General features: G+C 41.9%; 1 protein-coding gene across 1 annotated transcript in view; it reads left to right on the forward strand.

Annotated features, from left to right (window-relative positions):
* The first annotated feature begins 5,693 nt into the window (after positions 1–5,693).
* LOC103127486 (arylsulfatase D-like) overlaps positions 5,694–14,916 on the forward strand; it is a 39,231-nt gene continuing 30,008 nt past the window's right edge. Inside the window, exon 1 of the mRNA XM_060182698.1 lies at positions 5,694–5,719. Coding sequence (XP_060038681.1) covers positions 5,694–5,719 — 26 coding nt within the window. The remainder of the gene's footprint in view (positions 5,720–14,916) is intronic.

Genomic DNA, 14,916 nt, shown 5'->3' on the forward strand with positions numbered 1-14,916 from the left:
GAATAATAATAATGAAGACGATCCTTAAATAATAATAATGATGAAGAAAATCCTTTAGTAATAATAATAAAGATCTGTAAATAATAATGAAGACAATCTGTGAATAATAATAATAATGAAGAAACTAAATAATAATGAAGATCTGTAATAATAATAGTGAAGAAACCAAATAATAATGATGAAGAAAACCCTTAAATAATAATAATAAAGAAGATCTGTAAATAATAACGAAGACAATCTGTGAATAATAATGATCCTTTAATAATAATGATGAAGAAAATCCTTTAATAATAATAATAAAGCTCTGTGAATAATGATGAAGACAATCTGTGAATAACAATAATGATGAAGAAAACCCTTAAATAATAATAATAAAGCTCTGTAAATAATAATGAAAACCCTTAAATAATAATAATAAAGATCTGTGAATAATAATAATGAAGAAAACCCTTAAATAATAATAAAGCTCTGTAAATAATAATGAAAACCCTTAAATGATAATAATAAAGATCTGTGAATAATAATAATGAAGAAAACCCTTAAATAATAATAAAGCTCTGTAAATAATAATGAAAACCCTTAAATAATAATAATAAAGATCTGTGAATAATAATAATGAAGAAAACCCTTAAATAATAATAAAGCTCTGTAAATAATAATGAAAACCCTTAAATAATAATAATAAAGATCTGTGAATAATAATAATGAAGAAAACCCTTAAATAATAATAATAAAGATCTGTGAATAATAATAATTAAGAAAACCCTTAAATAATAATAATAAAGATCTGTGAATAATAATAATGAAGAAAACCCTTAAATAATAATAATAAAGCTCTGTAAATAATAATGAAAACCCTTAAATAATAATAATAAAGATCTGTAAATAATAATGAAAACCCTTAAATAATAATAATAAAGATCTGTGAATAATAATGAAAACCCTTAAATAATAATAATAAAGATCTGTGAATAATAATAATGAAGAAAACCCTTAAATAATAATAAAGCTCTGTAAATGATAATGAAGACAGTGTGAATAATAATAATGAAGAAACCTCTTAAATAATAATAATAAAGCTCTGTAAATAATAATGAAGACAATCTGTGAATAATAATGAAGAAAACCCTTAAATAATAATAATAAAGAAAATCCTTTAGTAATAATAATAAAGATCTGTAAATAATAATGAAGACAATCTGTGAATAATAATAATGAAGAAACTCTAAATAATAATGAACATCTGTGAATAATAATAAGGATGAAGAAAACCCTTAAATAATAATAATAAAGAAAATCTGTAAGGAATAATAATGAAACTGTAAATAATAACGATGAAGAAAACCCTTAAATAATAATCATAATAAATCTCTGTAAATAATAATGAAAAAATCTGTGAATAATAATAATGATGAAGAAAACCCTTAAATAATAAAGAAAATCTGTAAGTAATAATAATGAAGAAACTGTAAATAGCCATAAAGAAAATCTGTGGATAATAATAAAGAAAATCTGTAAGTAATAATAATGATGAAGAAAATCCTTAAATAATAATAAAGAAAATCTGTAAGTAATAATAATGATGAATAAAATCCTTAAATAATAATAAAGAAAAATCTGTAAGTAATAATAATGATGAAGAAAATCCTTAAATAATAATAAAGAAAATCTGTAAGTAATAATAATGATGAAGAAAATCCTTAAATAATAATAAAGAAAATCTGTAAGTAATAATAATGATGAAGAAAATCCTTAAATAATAATAAAGAAAATCTGTAAGTAATAATAATGATGAAGCAAATCCTTAAATAATAATAAAGAAAATCTGTAAGTAATAATAATGATGAAGCAAACCCTTAAATAATAATAAAGAAAATCTGTAAGTAATAATAATGATAAAGCAAACCCTTAAATAATAATAAAGAAAATCTGTAAGTAATAATAATGATGAAGAAAATCCTTAAATAATAATAAAGAAAAATCTGTAAGTAATAATAATGATGAAGCAAATCCTTAAACAATAATGACGATGAAGAGAATCCTTAAATAATAATAATAATCTGTAAGTAATAATAGTAATGAAAACCCTTAAATAATAACAGAAAATCCGTAAGTAATAATAATCATGAAGAAACTGTAAATAATAATGAAGATCAGTAAATAATAATGATGAAGAAAAATCCCTAAATAATAGTCATGAAAATCTGTAATAATAATAATAAAGAAACTCTAAGTAATAATAATGATGAAGAAAATCCTTAAACAATAATAATAATGAAGAAACTGAATAATAATAATGATGAAACCCTTAAATAACAATAATAAAGAAAATCTGTCAGTAGTAATAATCATGAAGAAACTCTGTAAATAATAATGAAGAAAATCTGTGAATAATAATAATGATGAAGAAAACCCTTAAATAATAATAATGAAAATCTGTAATAATAATGAAGAAACTGTGAATAATAATGAAGAAGCTCTGTGAATAATAATAATGAAGAAAATCCTTAATCAAGAAAATCTGTAAGTAGTAATAATAATGAGGAAACTGTAAATAATAATAAAGAAACTCTGTAAGTAGTAATAATGATGAAGAAAATCCTTAAACAATAACGACGGTGAAGAGAATCCTTAAATAATAATAATAATCTGTAAATAATAATAATGAAAACCCTTAAATAATAACAAAGAAAACCCGTAAGTAATAATAATCATGAAGAAACTGTAAATAATAATGAAAATCAGTAAATAATAATGATGAAGAAATTCCCTAAATAATAATCATGAAAATCTGTAATACTACTAATAATAAAGAAACTCTGTAAGTAATAATAATGATGAAGAAAATCCTTAAACAATAATGACGGTGAAGAGAATCCTTAAATAATAATAATAACCTGAAAGTAATAATAGTAATGAAAACCCTTAAATAATAACAAAGAAAATCCGTAAGTAATAATAATCATGAAGAAACTGTAAATAGTAATGAAAATCAGTAAATAATAATGATGAAGAAATTCCCTAAATAATAATCATGAAAATCTGTAATAATAATAATAATAAAGAAACTCTAAGTAATAATAATAAAGAAACTCTAAGTAATAATAATGAAGAAACTCTTAAATAATAATGAAGAAAATCTGTAAATAATAATAATGAAGGAAATCCTATAATGATAATAATAATGATAATGATAATAATAATAATAATAATAGCCAAGAAAGCAGAATTTTTAGGGTCCGATTTTGGGAAATTTCAGGCGGCGTCTCCCCAACTGTGTTATCATTCAACTGACTGATTGATTGACTGATTGACTGATCAATTGCCTGAATGATCGATGGGTTGATGATTGACAGATTAATTGATTGACTGACTGATGGATTGAATGATTGGCTGATTGACTGGTTGATTGATTGGCTGACTGGCTGATTGATTGATTGACTGATTAATTGATTGACTCACTGATTCACTGGCTGGCTGGCTGATTAGTTGATTGACTAACTGGCTGATTGATTGGCTGGTTGACTGATTCACTGGCTGGCTGATTAATTGATTAACTGACTGACTGGCTGGTTGGTTGATTCAGTGGCTGGCTGGCTGATTAATTGATTGATTGACTGACTAACTGGCTGATTGACTGATTCACTGGCTGGCTGATTAATTGGCTGATTGATTAACTGACTGATTCACTGGCTGGCTGATTGATTGATTGATTGTCTAGCTGGCTGATTGGTTGGTTGATTGATTGACTGATTCACTGGCTGGCTGATCAATTGACTGACTGGCTGATTGATTGATTGATTCACTTGTTGGCTGATTAATTGACTGATTGGTTGATTGATTGATTGATTAGCTAGCTGATTGGTTGGTTGATTGATTCACTGGCTGGCTGATCAATTGACTGACTGGCTGATTGATTGATTGATTCACTTGTTGGCTGATTAATTGACTGATTGGTTGATTGATTGATTGATTAGCTAGCTGATTGGTTGGTTGATTGATTCACTGGCTGGCTGATCAATTGACTGACTGGCTGATTGATTGATTCACTTGTTGGCTGATTGACTGATTGGTTGATTGATTCACTGGCTGGCTGGCTGATTAACTGACTGATTGACTGATTGGTTGATTGATTGATTGACTGACTGATTCACTGGCTGGCTGGCTGATTGATTGATTGACTGCCTGACTGGCAGATTGGTTGATTGATTGACTGATTCACTGCCTGACTGGCTGATTAATTGATTGACTGACTGACTGACTGCCTGACTGGCTGATGGATTGGTTGACTGATGGATTGGTTGACTGGCTGATGGATTGATTGACTGGCTGGTTGATTGATTGACTCATTGATTGACTTGACTCACTGATTCACTGGCTGGCTGATTGATTGATTGATTGACTGCCTGCCTGCCTGCCTGGCTGATTGATTGATTGACTGACTTGACTCACTGATTCACTGGCTGGCTGATTGATTGATTGACTGCCTGCCTGCCTGGCTGATTGATTGATTGATTGACTTGACTCACTGATTCACTGGCTGGCTGCCTGGCTGATTGATTGATTGATTGACTTGACTCACTGATTCACTGGCTGGCTGATTGATTGATTGATTGATTGACTGCCTGCCTGCCTGGCTGATTGATTGATTGATTGACTTGACTCACTAATTCACTGGCTGGCTGATTGATTGATTGATTGATTGACTGCCTGCCTGCCTGCCTGGCTGATTGATTGATTGATTGACTTGACTCACTGATTCACTGGCTGGCTGATTGATTGATTGATTGACTGCCTGCCTGCCTGGCTGATTGATTGATTGATTGACTTGACTCACTAATTCACTGGCTGGCTGATTGATTGATTGATTGATTGACTGCCTGCCTGCCTGGCTGATTGATTGATTGATTGACTTGACTCACTGATTCACTGGCTGGCTGCCTGGCTGATTGATTGATTGACTTGACTCACTGATTCACTGGCTGGCTGATTGATTGATTGACTGCCTGCCTGCCTGATTGATTGATTGATTGACTTGACTCACTAATTCACTGGCTGGCTGATTGATTGATTGATTGACTGCCTGCCTGCCTGCCTGGCTGATTGATTGATTGATTGACTTGACTCACTGATTCACTGGCTGGCTGATTGATTGATTGATTGACTGCCTGCCTGCCTGGCTGATTGATTGATTGATTGACTTGACTCACTAATTCACTGGCTGGCTGATTGATTGATTGATTGATTGACTGCCTGCCTGCCTGGCTGATTGATTGATTGATTGACTTGACTCACTGATTCACTGGCTGGCTGATTGATTGATTGATTGATTAACTGCCTGCCTGCCTGCCTGGCTGATTGATTGATTGACTGCCTGCCTGCCTGGCTGATTGATTGATTGATTGACTTGACTCACTGATTCACTGGCTGGCTGATTGATTGATTGATTGACTGCCTGCCTGCCTGGCTGATTGATTGATTGATTGATCGATCGATCAGAAAGCTGGCCCAGTCAGCCCGGCACCGAGGCGGGCAAAGTGCGGGTCTCCGCCATCGCCCGGTCCCGTGACACCCGACACCCGACACCCGCCCAGCCGGTTCCCTTGGGTGCCGCCTCCTCCCTCCGCCCTCCGGGATTAGCAACCGGAGCCGCCCGGCCGCCCGGGGGTGAAAGTCCGGCCTCTCCTCCCGCCATGGCCGCCGCGGTGCTGGGGTCCAGGTATCGGTGCTCCCCGGGGCCGGGGGTCGGGGGTCGGGGGCCGGGGGTCGGGGGCTGGGTGCTGGGGGTCGGGGGTCGGGGGCCGGGGGTCGGGGGTCGGGGGCCGGGGTGTGGGGGAAATGAAAATGAAACGAAAAGAAAGAAAATAATAATAATAACAACAACAACAACGACGGCAAATGTCGCGGCTACGCGGTGATGCAGTAAGATAATCATAACAACAACAGCGACGGCAGGTGTCACGGCTACGCGGTGATGCAGTAAGATAATCATAACAACAAATCATGAAATCAGATAATCATAACAACAAATAATGAAATCAGATAATAATAACAAGTAATGAAATCAGGTAATCATAGCAACAAATCATGAAATCAGATAATAACAACAACAAATATAACTAAATTGTGATGCAATAAGATAATCATAACAACAACAGCGACGGCAGGTGTCACGGCTACGCGGTGATGCAGTAAGATAATCATAACAAAAATAATGAAATCAGATAATCATAACAACAAATATCATAACTAAATTGAGATAAAATAAGATAATCATAACAACAATGAAATCATAATAACAAGTAATGAAATCAGATAATAATAGCAACAAATAATGAAATAAGATAATAATAACAGATCATGAAATAAGATAATAACAACAAATATCATAACTAAATTGTGATGCAATAAGATAATCATAACAACAACAGCGACGGCAGGTGTCACGGCTACGCGGTGATGCAGTAAGATAATCATAACAACAAATAATGAAATCAGATAATCATAACAACAAATATCATAACTAAATTGAGATGAAATAAGATAATCATAACAACAAGTAATGAAATAAGATAATAATAACAACAAATATCATAACTAAATTGTGATGAAATAAGATAATAATAACAAGTAATGAAATAAGATAATAATAACAACAAATATCATAACTAAATTGTGATGAAATCATATAACAACAACATATAATGAAATAAGATAATAATAATAAATATCGTCATAACTAAATGATGATGAAATAAGATAATAATAACAACAAATATCATAACTAAATTGGATGAAATAAGATAATAATAACAACAAATAATGAAATAAGATAATAATAACAACAAATAATGAAATAAGATAATAATGACAACAAATATCATAACTAAATTGAGATGAAATAAGATAATAACAACAAATATCGTCACAACTAAATGATGATTGAATAAAATGATATTATAATCATCCTAATCAATTGATGATTCATTAAAATGATCATCATTATAGTCATCCTAATCAAATGATTAATTAAAAATGATGATCAATGTTATAATCATCCCAATCCAATGCTGATTAACTAAAATGATGATATTGTAATCATCCCAATCAAATGATCACTTAAAATGATATTGTAATCATCCTAATCCAATGATGATGAATTAAAATGTAATATTAGAATCATCATGATCAATCAAATTAATGATTGATTAGGATGATAATCAATATTATGATCATCCTAATCAAATTGTGATTCATTAAAATGCTCATATTATGATCATCCTAACCAATCAAATTGTGATGAATTAAAAATGATAATTCATAGGATCGTTATAATTCATCCAATTGTGATGGATTAAAAGGATAGTTAATATTATAATTGTATGATCATATATACAGTTATGATATATTATGATTATATAATACATAGTTTTATATCATATACAGTTGTAATATATTATGATTTTATGATTATATAATATATGATGGTATATATTATGATCAAATTATGATGGATTAAAATGATAGTTAATATTATAGCTGTATAATTATAGCTACAATTATGAGATATATCATAATTATATACTACATAGTTGTGTATCTTACATATACAATCTTAATAGATTAGGATTTTATAATTATATAACATATGATCGTATATATCATACAGTGTATATCATAATTATATAATATTTAATGATCTATATTATATCAAATTATTATTGATTTAAATGATAGTTAATATTATCATCATTATAATCAACCAAATTATGATGGATTAAAATGATAGTTAATATTATAATTGTATAATTATAATATTATAATTGTATAATTGTATATATAATATAATTGTATAATTATATATTATATAACTTATATTATACATAATATAAATTATATATAAATATAAATATTATATATAAATATATAATTATATATAATGTAAATTATATAATATAATTGTATAATTATATAATATTATAATTATATAATACATAGTTATATGTTATATATACTATCATAATATGATGTATGATTATATAATGTATAATTGTATATATTATTATGATTAATCAAATCATGATGGATTAAAATGATCACTAAAATTATAATTGTATAATTATATATACAATTATGATATACATCATAATTATATAAGACATAGTTGTCTATATTACATATACAATTGTCATAGATTAGGATTTTATAATTATATAACGTATAATGGTCTATATGCTATAGACCATTATAGTGTATATCATAATCATGTAATATATAGTTGTTTACATCATATTAATTATATCAAATTATTATTGATTAAAATGATAGCTAATATTATCATCATTATAATTAATCAAATTCTGACGGATTAAAATGATAGTTAATAAATTGTATAATTATATATACAATTATGATATATAATCTAATTATATGATACAGAGTTTTCTATATTACATATGCAATTATCATAGATTAGGATTTTATAATTTCATAACATATAAGTGTATATATTCTAGATCCAATTAGTGTATATCATAATTATATAATATATACTTGTATATCTTATAATTAATCAAACTATTGATTTATAGGATAGTTAATATTATAATCACTATAATTAATCAAATTATGATGGATTAAAATGATAGTCAATATTATGATTGTATAATTATATACAGAATTATGATATATATTCTAATGATATAATACATATTGTATATATTATCTATACAATTCTAAGATATTACACCATTATAACTGCATAAATCTCATATACACCATTATAATTGCATAAATCTCATATACACCATTATAATTATATAAATCTCATATACGCCATTATAATTATATAAATCTCATATACGCCATTATAACTGCATAAATCTCATATACGCCATTGTAATTATATAAATCTCATATACGCCATTATAACTGCGTAAATCTCATATACGCCATTATAATTATATAAATCTCATATACGCCATTATAACTGCATAAATCTCATATACGCCATTATAACTGCGTAAATCTCATATACACCATGTGGGTACTGATGACTGAGTCCCCCAGCCTTGTGGGTGCTGGATGCTGAGTCCCCCAGCCATGTGGGTGCTGATGACTGAGTCCCCCCAGCCATGTGGGTACTGATGACTGAGTCCCCCAGCCTTGTGGGTGCTGGATACTGAGTCCCCCAGCCATGTGGGTACTGATGACTGAGTACCCCCAGCCTTGTGGGTGCTGGATGCTGAGTTCCCCAGCCTTGTGGGTGCTGACGACTGAGTCCCCCAGCCATGTGGGTACTGACGACTGAGTCCCCCCAGCCTTGTGGGTGCTGGATGCTGAGTCCCCCAGCCATGTGGGTGCTGATGACTGAGTCCCCCCAGCCATGTGGGTGCTGGATGCTGAGTCCTCCCCAGCCATGTGGGTACTGACGACTGAGTCCCCCCAGCCATGTGGGTGCTGGGTGCTGAGTCCCCCCAGCCATGTGGGTGCTGGTGTTGAGTCCCCCAGCCATGTGGGTGCTGGTGCTGAGTCCCCCAGCCATGTGGGTACTGATGACTGAGTCCCCCCAGCCATGTGGGTGCTGGATGCTGAGTCCCCCAGCCATGTGGGTGCTGGATGCTGAGTCCTCCCCAGCCATGTGGGTACTGATGACTGAGTCCCCCCAGCCATGTGGGTACTGACGACTGAGTCCCCCCAGCCATGTGGGTGCTGGATGCTGAGTCCTCCCCAGCCATGTGGGTACTGACGACTGAGTCCCCCCAGCCATGTGGGTGCTGGGTGCTGAGTCCCCCCAGCCATGTGGGTGCTGGTGTTGAGTCCCCCAGCCATGTGGGTGCTGGTGCTGAGTCCCCCAGCCATGTGGGTACTGATGACTGAGTCCCCCCAGCCATGTGGGTGCTGGATGCTGAGTCCTCCCCAGCCATGTGGGTACTGATGACTGAGTCCCCCCAGCCTTGTGGGTGCTGGATGCTGAGTCCTCCCCAGCCATGTGGGTACTGATGACTGAGTCCCCCCAGCCATGTGGGTACTGATGACTGATTCCCCCAGCCTTGTGGGTGCTGGATGCTGAGTCCCCCCAGCCATGTGGGTGCTGACGACTGAGTCCCCCCATCCTTGTGGGTGCTGGATGCTGAGTCCCCCAGCCTTGTGGGTGCTGACGACTGAGTCCCCCAGCCATGTGGGTACTGACGACTGAGTCCCCCCAGCCTTGTGGGTGCTGGATGCTGAGTCCCCCAGCCATGTGGGTGCTGACGACTGAGTCCCCCCAGCCTTGTGGGTGCTGGATGCTGAGTCCCCCAGCCATGTGGGTACTGATGACTGAGTCCCCCAGCCTTGTGGGTGCTGGATACTGAGTCCCCCAGCCATGTGGGTACTGATGACTGAGTCCCCCAGCCTTGTGGGTGCTGGATACTGAGTCCCCCCAGCCATGTGGGTGCTGATGACTGAGTCCCCCCATCCTTGTGGGTGCTGGATGCTGAGTTCCCCAGCCTTGTGGGTGCTGACGACTGAGTCCCCCCAGCCATGTGGGTGCTGGATGCTGAGTCCTCCCCAGCCATGTGGGTACTGATGACTGAGTCCCCCCAGCCTTGTGGGTGCTGGATGCTGAGTCCTCCACAGCCATGTGGGTACTGATGACTGAGTCCCCCCAGCCTTGTGGGTGCTGGATGCTGAGTCCTCCACAGCCATGTGGGTACTGATGACTGATTCCCCCAGCCTTGTGGGTGCTGGATGCTGAGTCCCCCCAGCCATGTGGGTGCTGACGACTGAGTCCCCCCATCCTTGTGGGTGCTGGATGCTGAGTCCCCCAGCCTTGTGGGTGCTGACGACTGAGTCCCCCAGCCATGTGGGTACTGACGACTGAGTCCCCCCATCCTTGTGGGTGCTGGATGCTGAGTCCCCCAGCCTTGTGGGTGCTGACGACTGAGTCCCCCAGCCATGTGGGTACTGATGACTGAGTCCCCCCAGCCATGTGGGTGCTGGATGCTGAGTCCTCCCCAGCCATGTGGGTACTGACGACTGAGTCCCCCCAGCCATGTGGGTGCTGGGTGCTGAGTCCCCCCAGCCATGTGGGTGCTGGTGTTGAGTCCCCCAGCCATGTGGGTGCTGGTGCTGAGTCCCCCAGCCATGTGGGTACTGATGACTGAGTCCCCCCAGCCATGTGGGTGCTGGATGCTGAGTCCCCCAGCCATGTGGGTGCTGGATGCTGAGTCCTCCCCAGCCATGTGGGTACTGATGACTGAGTCCCCCCAGCCATGTGGGTACTGACGACTGAGTCCCCCCAGCCATGTGGGTGCTGGATGCTGAGTCCTCCCCAGCCATGTGGGTACTGACGACTGAGTCCCCCCAGCCATGTGGGTGCTGGGTGCTGAGTCCCCCCAGCCATGTGGGTGCTGGTGTTGAGTCCCCCAGCCATGTGGGTGCTGGTGCTGAGTCCCCCAGCCATGTGGGTACTGATGACTGAGTCCCCCCAGCCATGTGGGTGCTGGATGCTGAGTCCTCCCCAGCCATGTGGGTACTGATGACTGAGTCCCCCCAGCCTTGTGGGTGCTGGATGCTGAGTCCTCCCCAGCCATGTGGGTACTGATGACTGAGTCCCCCCAGCCATGTGGGTACTGATGACTGATTCCCCCAGCCTTGTGGGTGCTGGATGCTGAGTCCCCCCAGCCATGTGGGTGCTGACGACTGAGTCCCCCCATCCTTGTGGGTGCTGGATGCTGAGTCCCCCAGCCTTGTGGGTGCTGACGACTGAGTCCCCCAGCCATGTGGGTACTGACGACTGAGTCCCCCCAGCCTTGTGGGTGCTGGATGCTGAGTCCCCCAGCCATGTGGGTGCTGACGACTGAGTCCCCCCAGCCTTGTGGGTGCTGGATGCTGAGTCCCCCAGCCATGTGGGTACTGATGACTGAGTCCCCCAGCCTTGTGGGTGCTGGATACTGAGTCCCCCAGCCATGTGGGTACTGATGACTGAGTCCCCCAGCCTTGTGGGTGCTGGATACTGAGTCCCCCCAGCCATGTGGGTGCTGATGACTGAGTCCCCCCATCCTTGTGGGTGCTGGATGCTGAGTTCCCCAGCCTTGTGGGTGCTGACGACTGAGTCCCCCCAGCCATGTGGGTGCTGGATGCTGAGTCCTCCCCAGCCATGTGGGTACTGATGACTGAGTCCCCCCAGCCTTGTGGGTGCTGGATGCTGAGTCCTCCACAGCCATGTGGGTACTGATGACTGAGTCCCCCCAGCCTTGTGGGTGCTGGATGCTGAGTCCTCCACAGCCATGTGGGTACTGATGACTGATTCCCCCAGCCTTGTGGGTGCTGGATGCTGAGTCCCCCCAGCCATGTGGGTGCTGACGACTGAGTCCCCCCATCCTTGTGGGTGCTGGATGCTGAGTCCCCCAGCCTTGTGGGTGCTGACGACTGAGTCCCCCAGCCATGTGGGTACTGACGACTGAGTCCCCCCATCCTTGTGGGTGCTGGATGCTGAGTCCCCCAGCCTTGTGGGTGCTGACGACTGAGTCCCCCAGCCATGTGGGTACTGATGACTGAGTCCCCCCAGCCATGTGGGTGCTGGATGCTGAGTCCTCCCCAGCCATGTGGGTACTGATGACTGAGTCCCCCCAGCCTTGTGGGTGCTGGATGCTGAGTCCCCCAGCCATTACTGACGATTGAGTCCCCCAGCCATGTGGGTACTGACGACTGATTCCCCCAGCCTTGTGGGTGCTGGATGCTGAGTCCCCCCAGCCATGTGGGTACTGACGACTGAGTCCCCCCAGCCTTGTGGGTGCTGGATGCTGAGTTCCCCAGCCTTGTGGGTGCTGACGACTGAGTCCCCCAGCCATGGGGGTACTGACGACTGAGTCCCCCCAGCCTTGTGGGTGCTGGATGCTGAGTCCCCCAGCCATGTGGGTGCTGATGACTGAGTCCCCCCAGCCATGTGGGTGCTGGATGCTGAGTCCCCCAGCCATGTGGGTACTGATGACTGAGTACCCCCAGCCATGTGGGTGCTGGATACTGAGTCCCCCAGCCATGTGGGTACTGATGACTGAGTCCCCCCAGCCTTGTGGGTGCTGGATGCTGAGTCCCCCAGCCATTACTGACGATTGAGTCCCCCCAGCCATGTGGGTACTGACGACTGATTCCCCCAGCCTTGTGGGTGCTGGATGCTGAGTCCCCCCAGCCATGTGGGTACTGACGACTGAGTCCCCCCATCCTTGTGGGTGCTGGATGTTGAGTCCCCCAGCCTTGTGGGTGCTGACGACTGAGTCCCCCCAGCCTTGTGGGTGCTGGATGCTGAGTCCCCCAGCCATGTGGGTACTGACGACTGAGTCCCCCAGCCTTGTGGGTGCTGGATGCTGAGTCCCCCAGCCATGTGGGTGCTGATGACTGAGTACCCCCAGCCATGTGGGTGCTGGATGCTGAGTCCCCCAGCCATGTGGGTACTGACGACTGAGTCCCCCCAGCCTTGTGGGTGCTGGATGCTGAGTCCCCCAGCCATGTGGGTACTGACGACTGAGTCCCCCCAGCCTTGTGGGTGCTGGATGCTGAGTCCCCCAGCCATGTGGGTGCTGGATGCTGAGTCCCCCAGCCATGTGGGTACTGACGACTGAGTCCCCCCAGCCTTGTGGGTGCTGGATGCTGAGTCCCCCAGCCATGTGGGTGCTGATGACTGAGTCCCCCCAGCCATGTGGGTGCTGGATGCTGAGTCCCCCAGCCATGTGGGTACTGATGACTGAGTACCCCCAGCCATGTGGGTGCTGGATACTGAGTCCCCCAGCCATGTGGGTACTGATGACTGAGTCCCCCCAGCCATGTGGGTGCTGGATGCTGAGTCCTCCCCAGCCATGTGGGTACTGACGACTGAGTCCCCCCAGCCATGTGGGTGCTGGTGTTGAGTCCCCCAGCCATGTGGGTGCTGGTGCTGAGTCCCCCAGCCATGTGGGTACTGATGACTGAGTCCCCCCAGCCATGTGGGTGCTGGATGCTGAGTCCTCCCCAGCCATGTGGGTACTGATGACTGAGTCCCCCCAGCCTTGTGGGTGCTGGATGCTGAGTCCTCCCCAGCCATGTGGGTACTGATGACTGAGTCCCCCCAGCCATGTGGGTACTGACGACTGAGTCCCCCCAGCCATGTGGGTGCTGGATGCTGAGTCCTCCCCAGCCATGTGGGTGCTGGATGCTGAGTCCTCCCCAGCCATGTGGGTACTGACGACTGAGTCCCCCCATCCTTGTGGGTGCTGGATGCTGAGTCCCCCAGCCTTGTGGGTGCTGACGACTGAGTCCCCCAGCCATGTGGGTACTGACGACTGAGTCCCCCCAGCCTTGTGGGTGCTGGATGCTGAGTCCCCCAGCCATGTGGGTGCTGATGACTGAGTCCCCCCAGCCATGTGGGTGCTGGATGCTGAGTCCCCCAGCCATGTGGGTACTGATGACTGAGTACCCCCAGCCATGTGGGTGCTGGATACTGAGTCCCCCAGCCATGTGGGTACTGATGACTGAGTCCCCCCAGCCTTGTGGGTGCTGGATGCTGAGTCCCCCAGCCATTACTGACGATTGAGTCCCCCCAGCCATGTGGGTACTGACGACTGATTCCCCCAGCCTTGTGGGTGCTGGATACTGAGTCCCCCCAGCCATGTGGGTACTGATGACTGAGTCCCCCCAGCCTTGTGGGTGCTGGATGCTGAGTCCCCCAGCCATGTGGGTGCTGATGACTGAGTCCCCCCAGCCTTGTGGGTGCTGGATGCTGAGTCCCCCAGCCATTACTGACGATTGAGTCCCCCCAGCCATGTGGGTACTGACGACTGATTCCCCCAGCCTTGTGGGTGCTGGATACTGAGTCCCCCCAGCCATGTGGGTACTGACGACTGAGTCCCCCAGCCTTGTGGGTGCTGGATACTGAGTCCCCCCAGCCATGTGGGTGCT

Source organism: Erinaceus europaeus, chromosome X (assembly GCF_950295315.1).
Source record: "Erinaceus europaeus chromosome X, mEriEur2.1, whole genome shotgun sequence".
NCBI lineage: Eukaryota > Metazoa > Chordata > Mammalia > Eulipotyphla > Erinaceidae > Erinaceus > Erinaceus europaeus.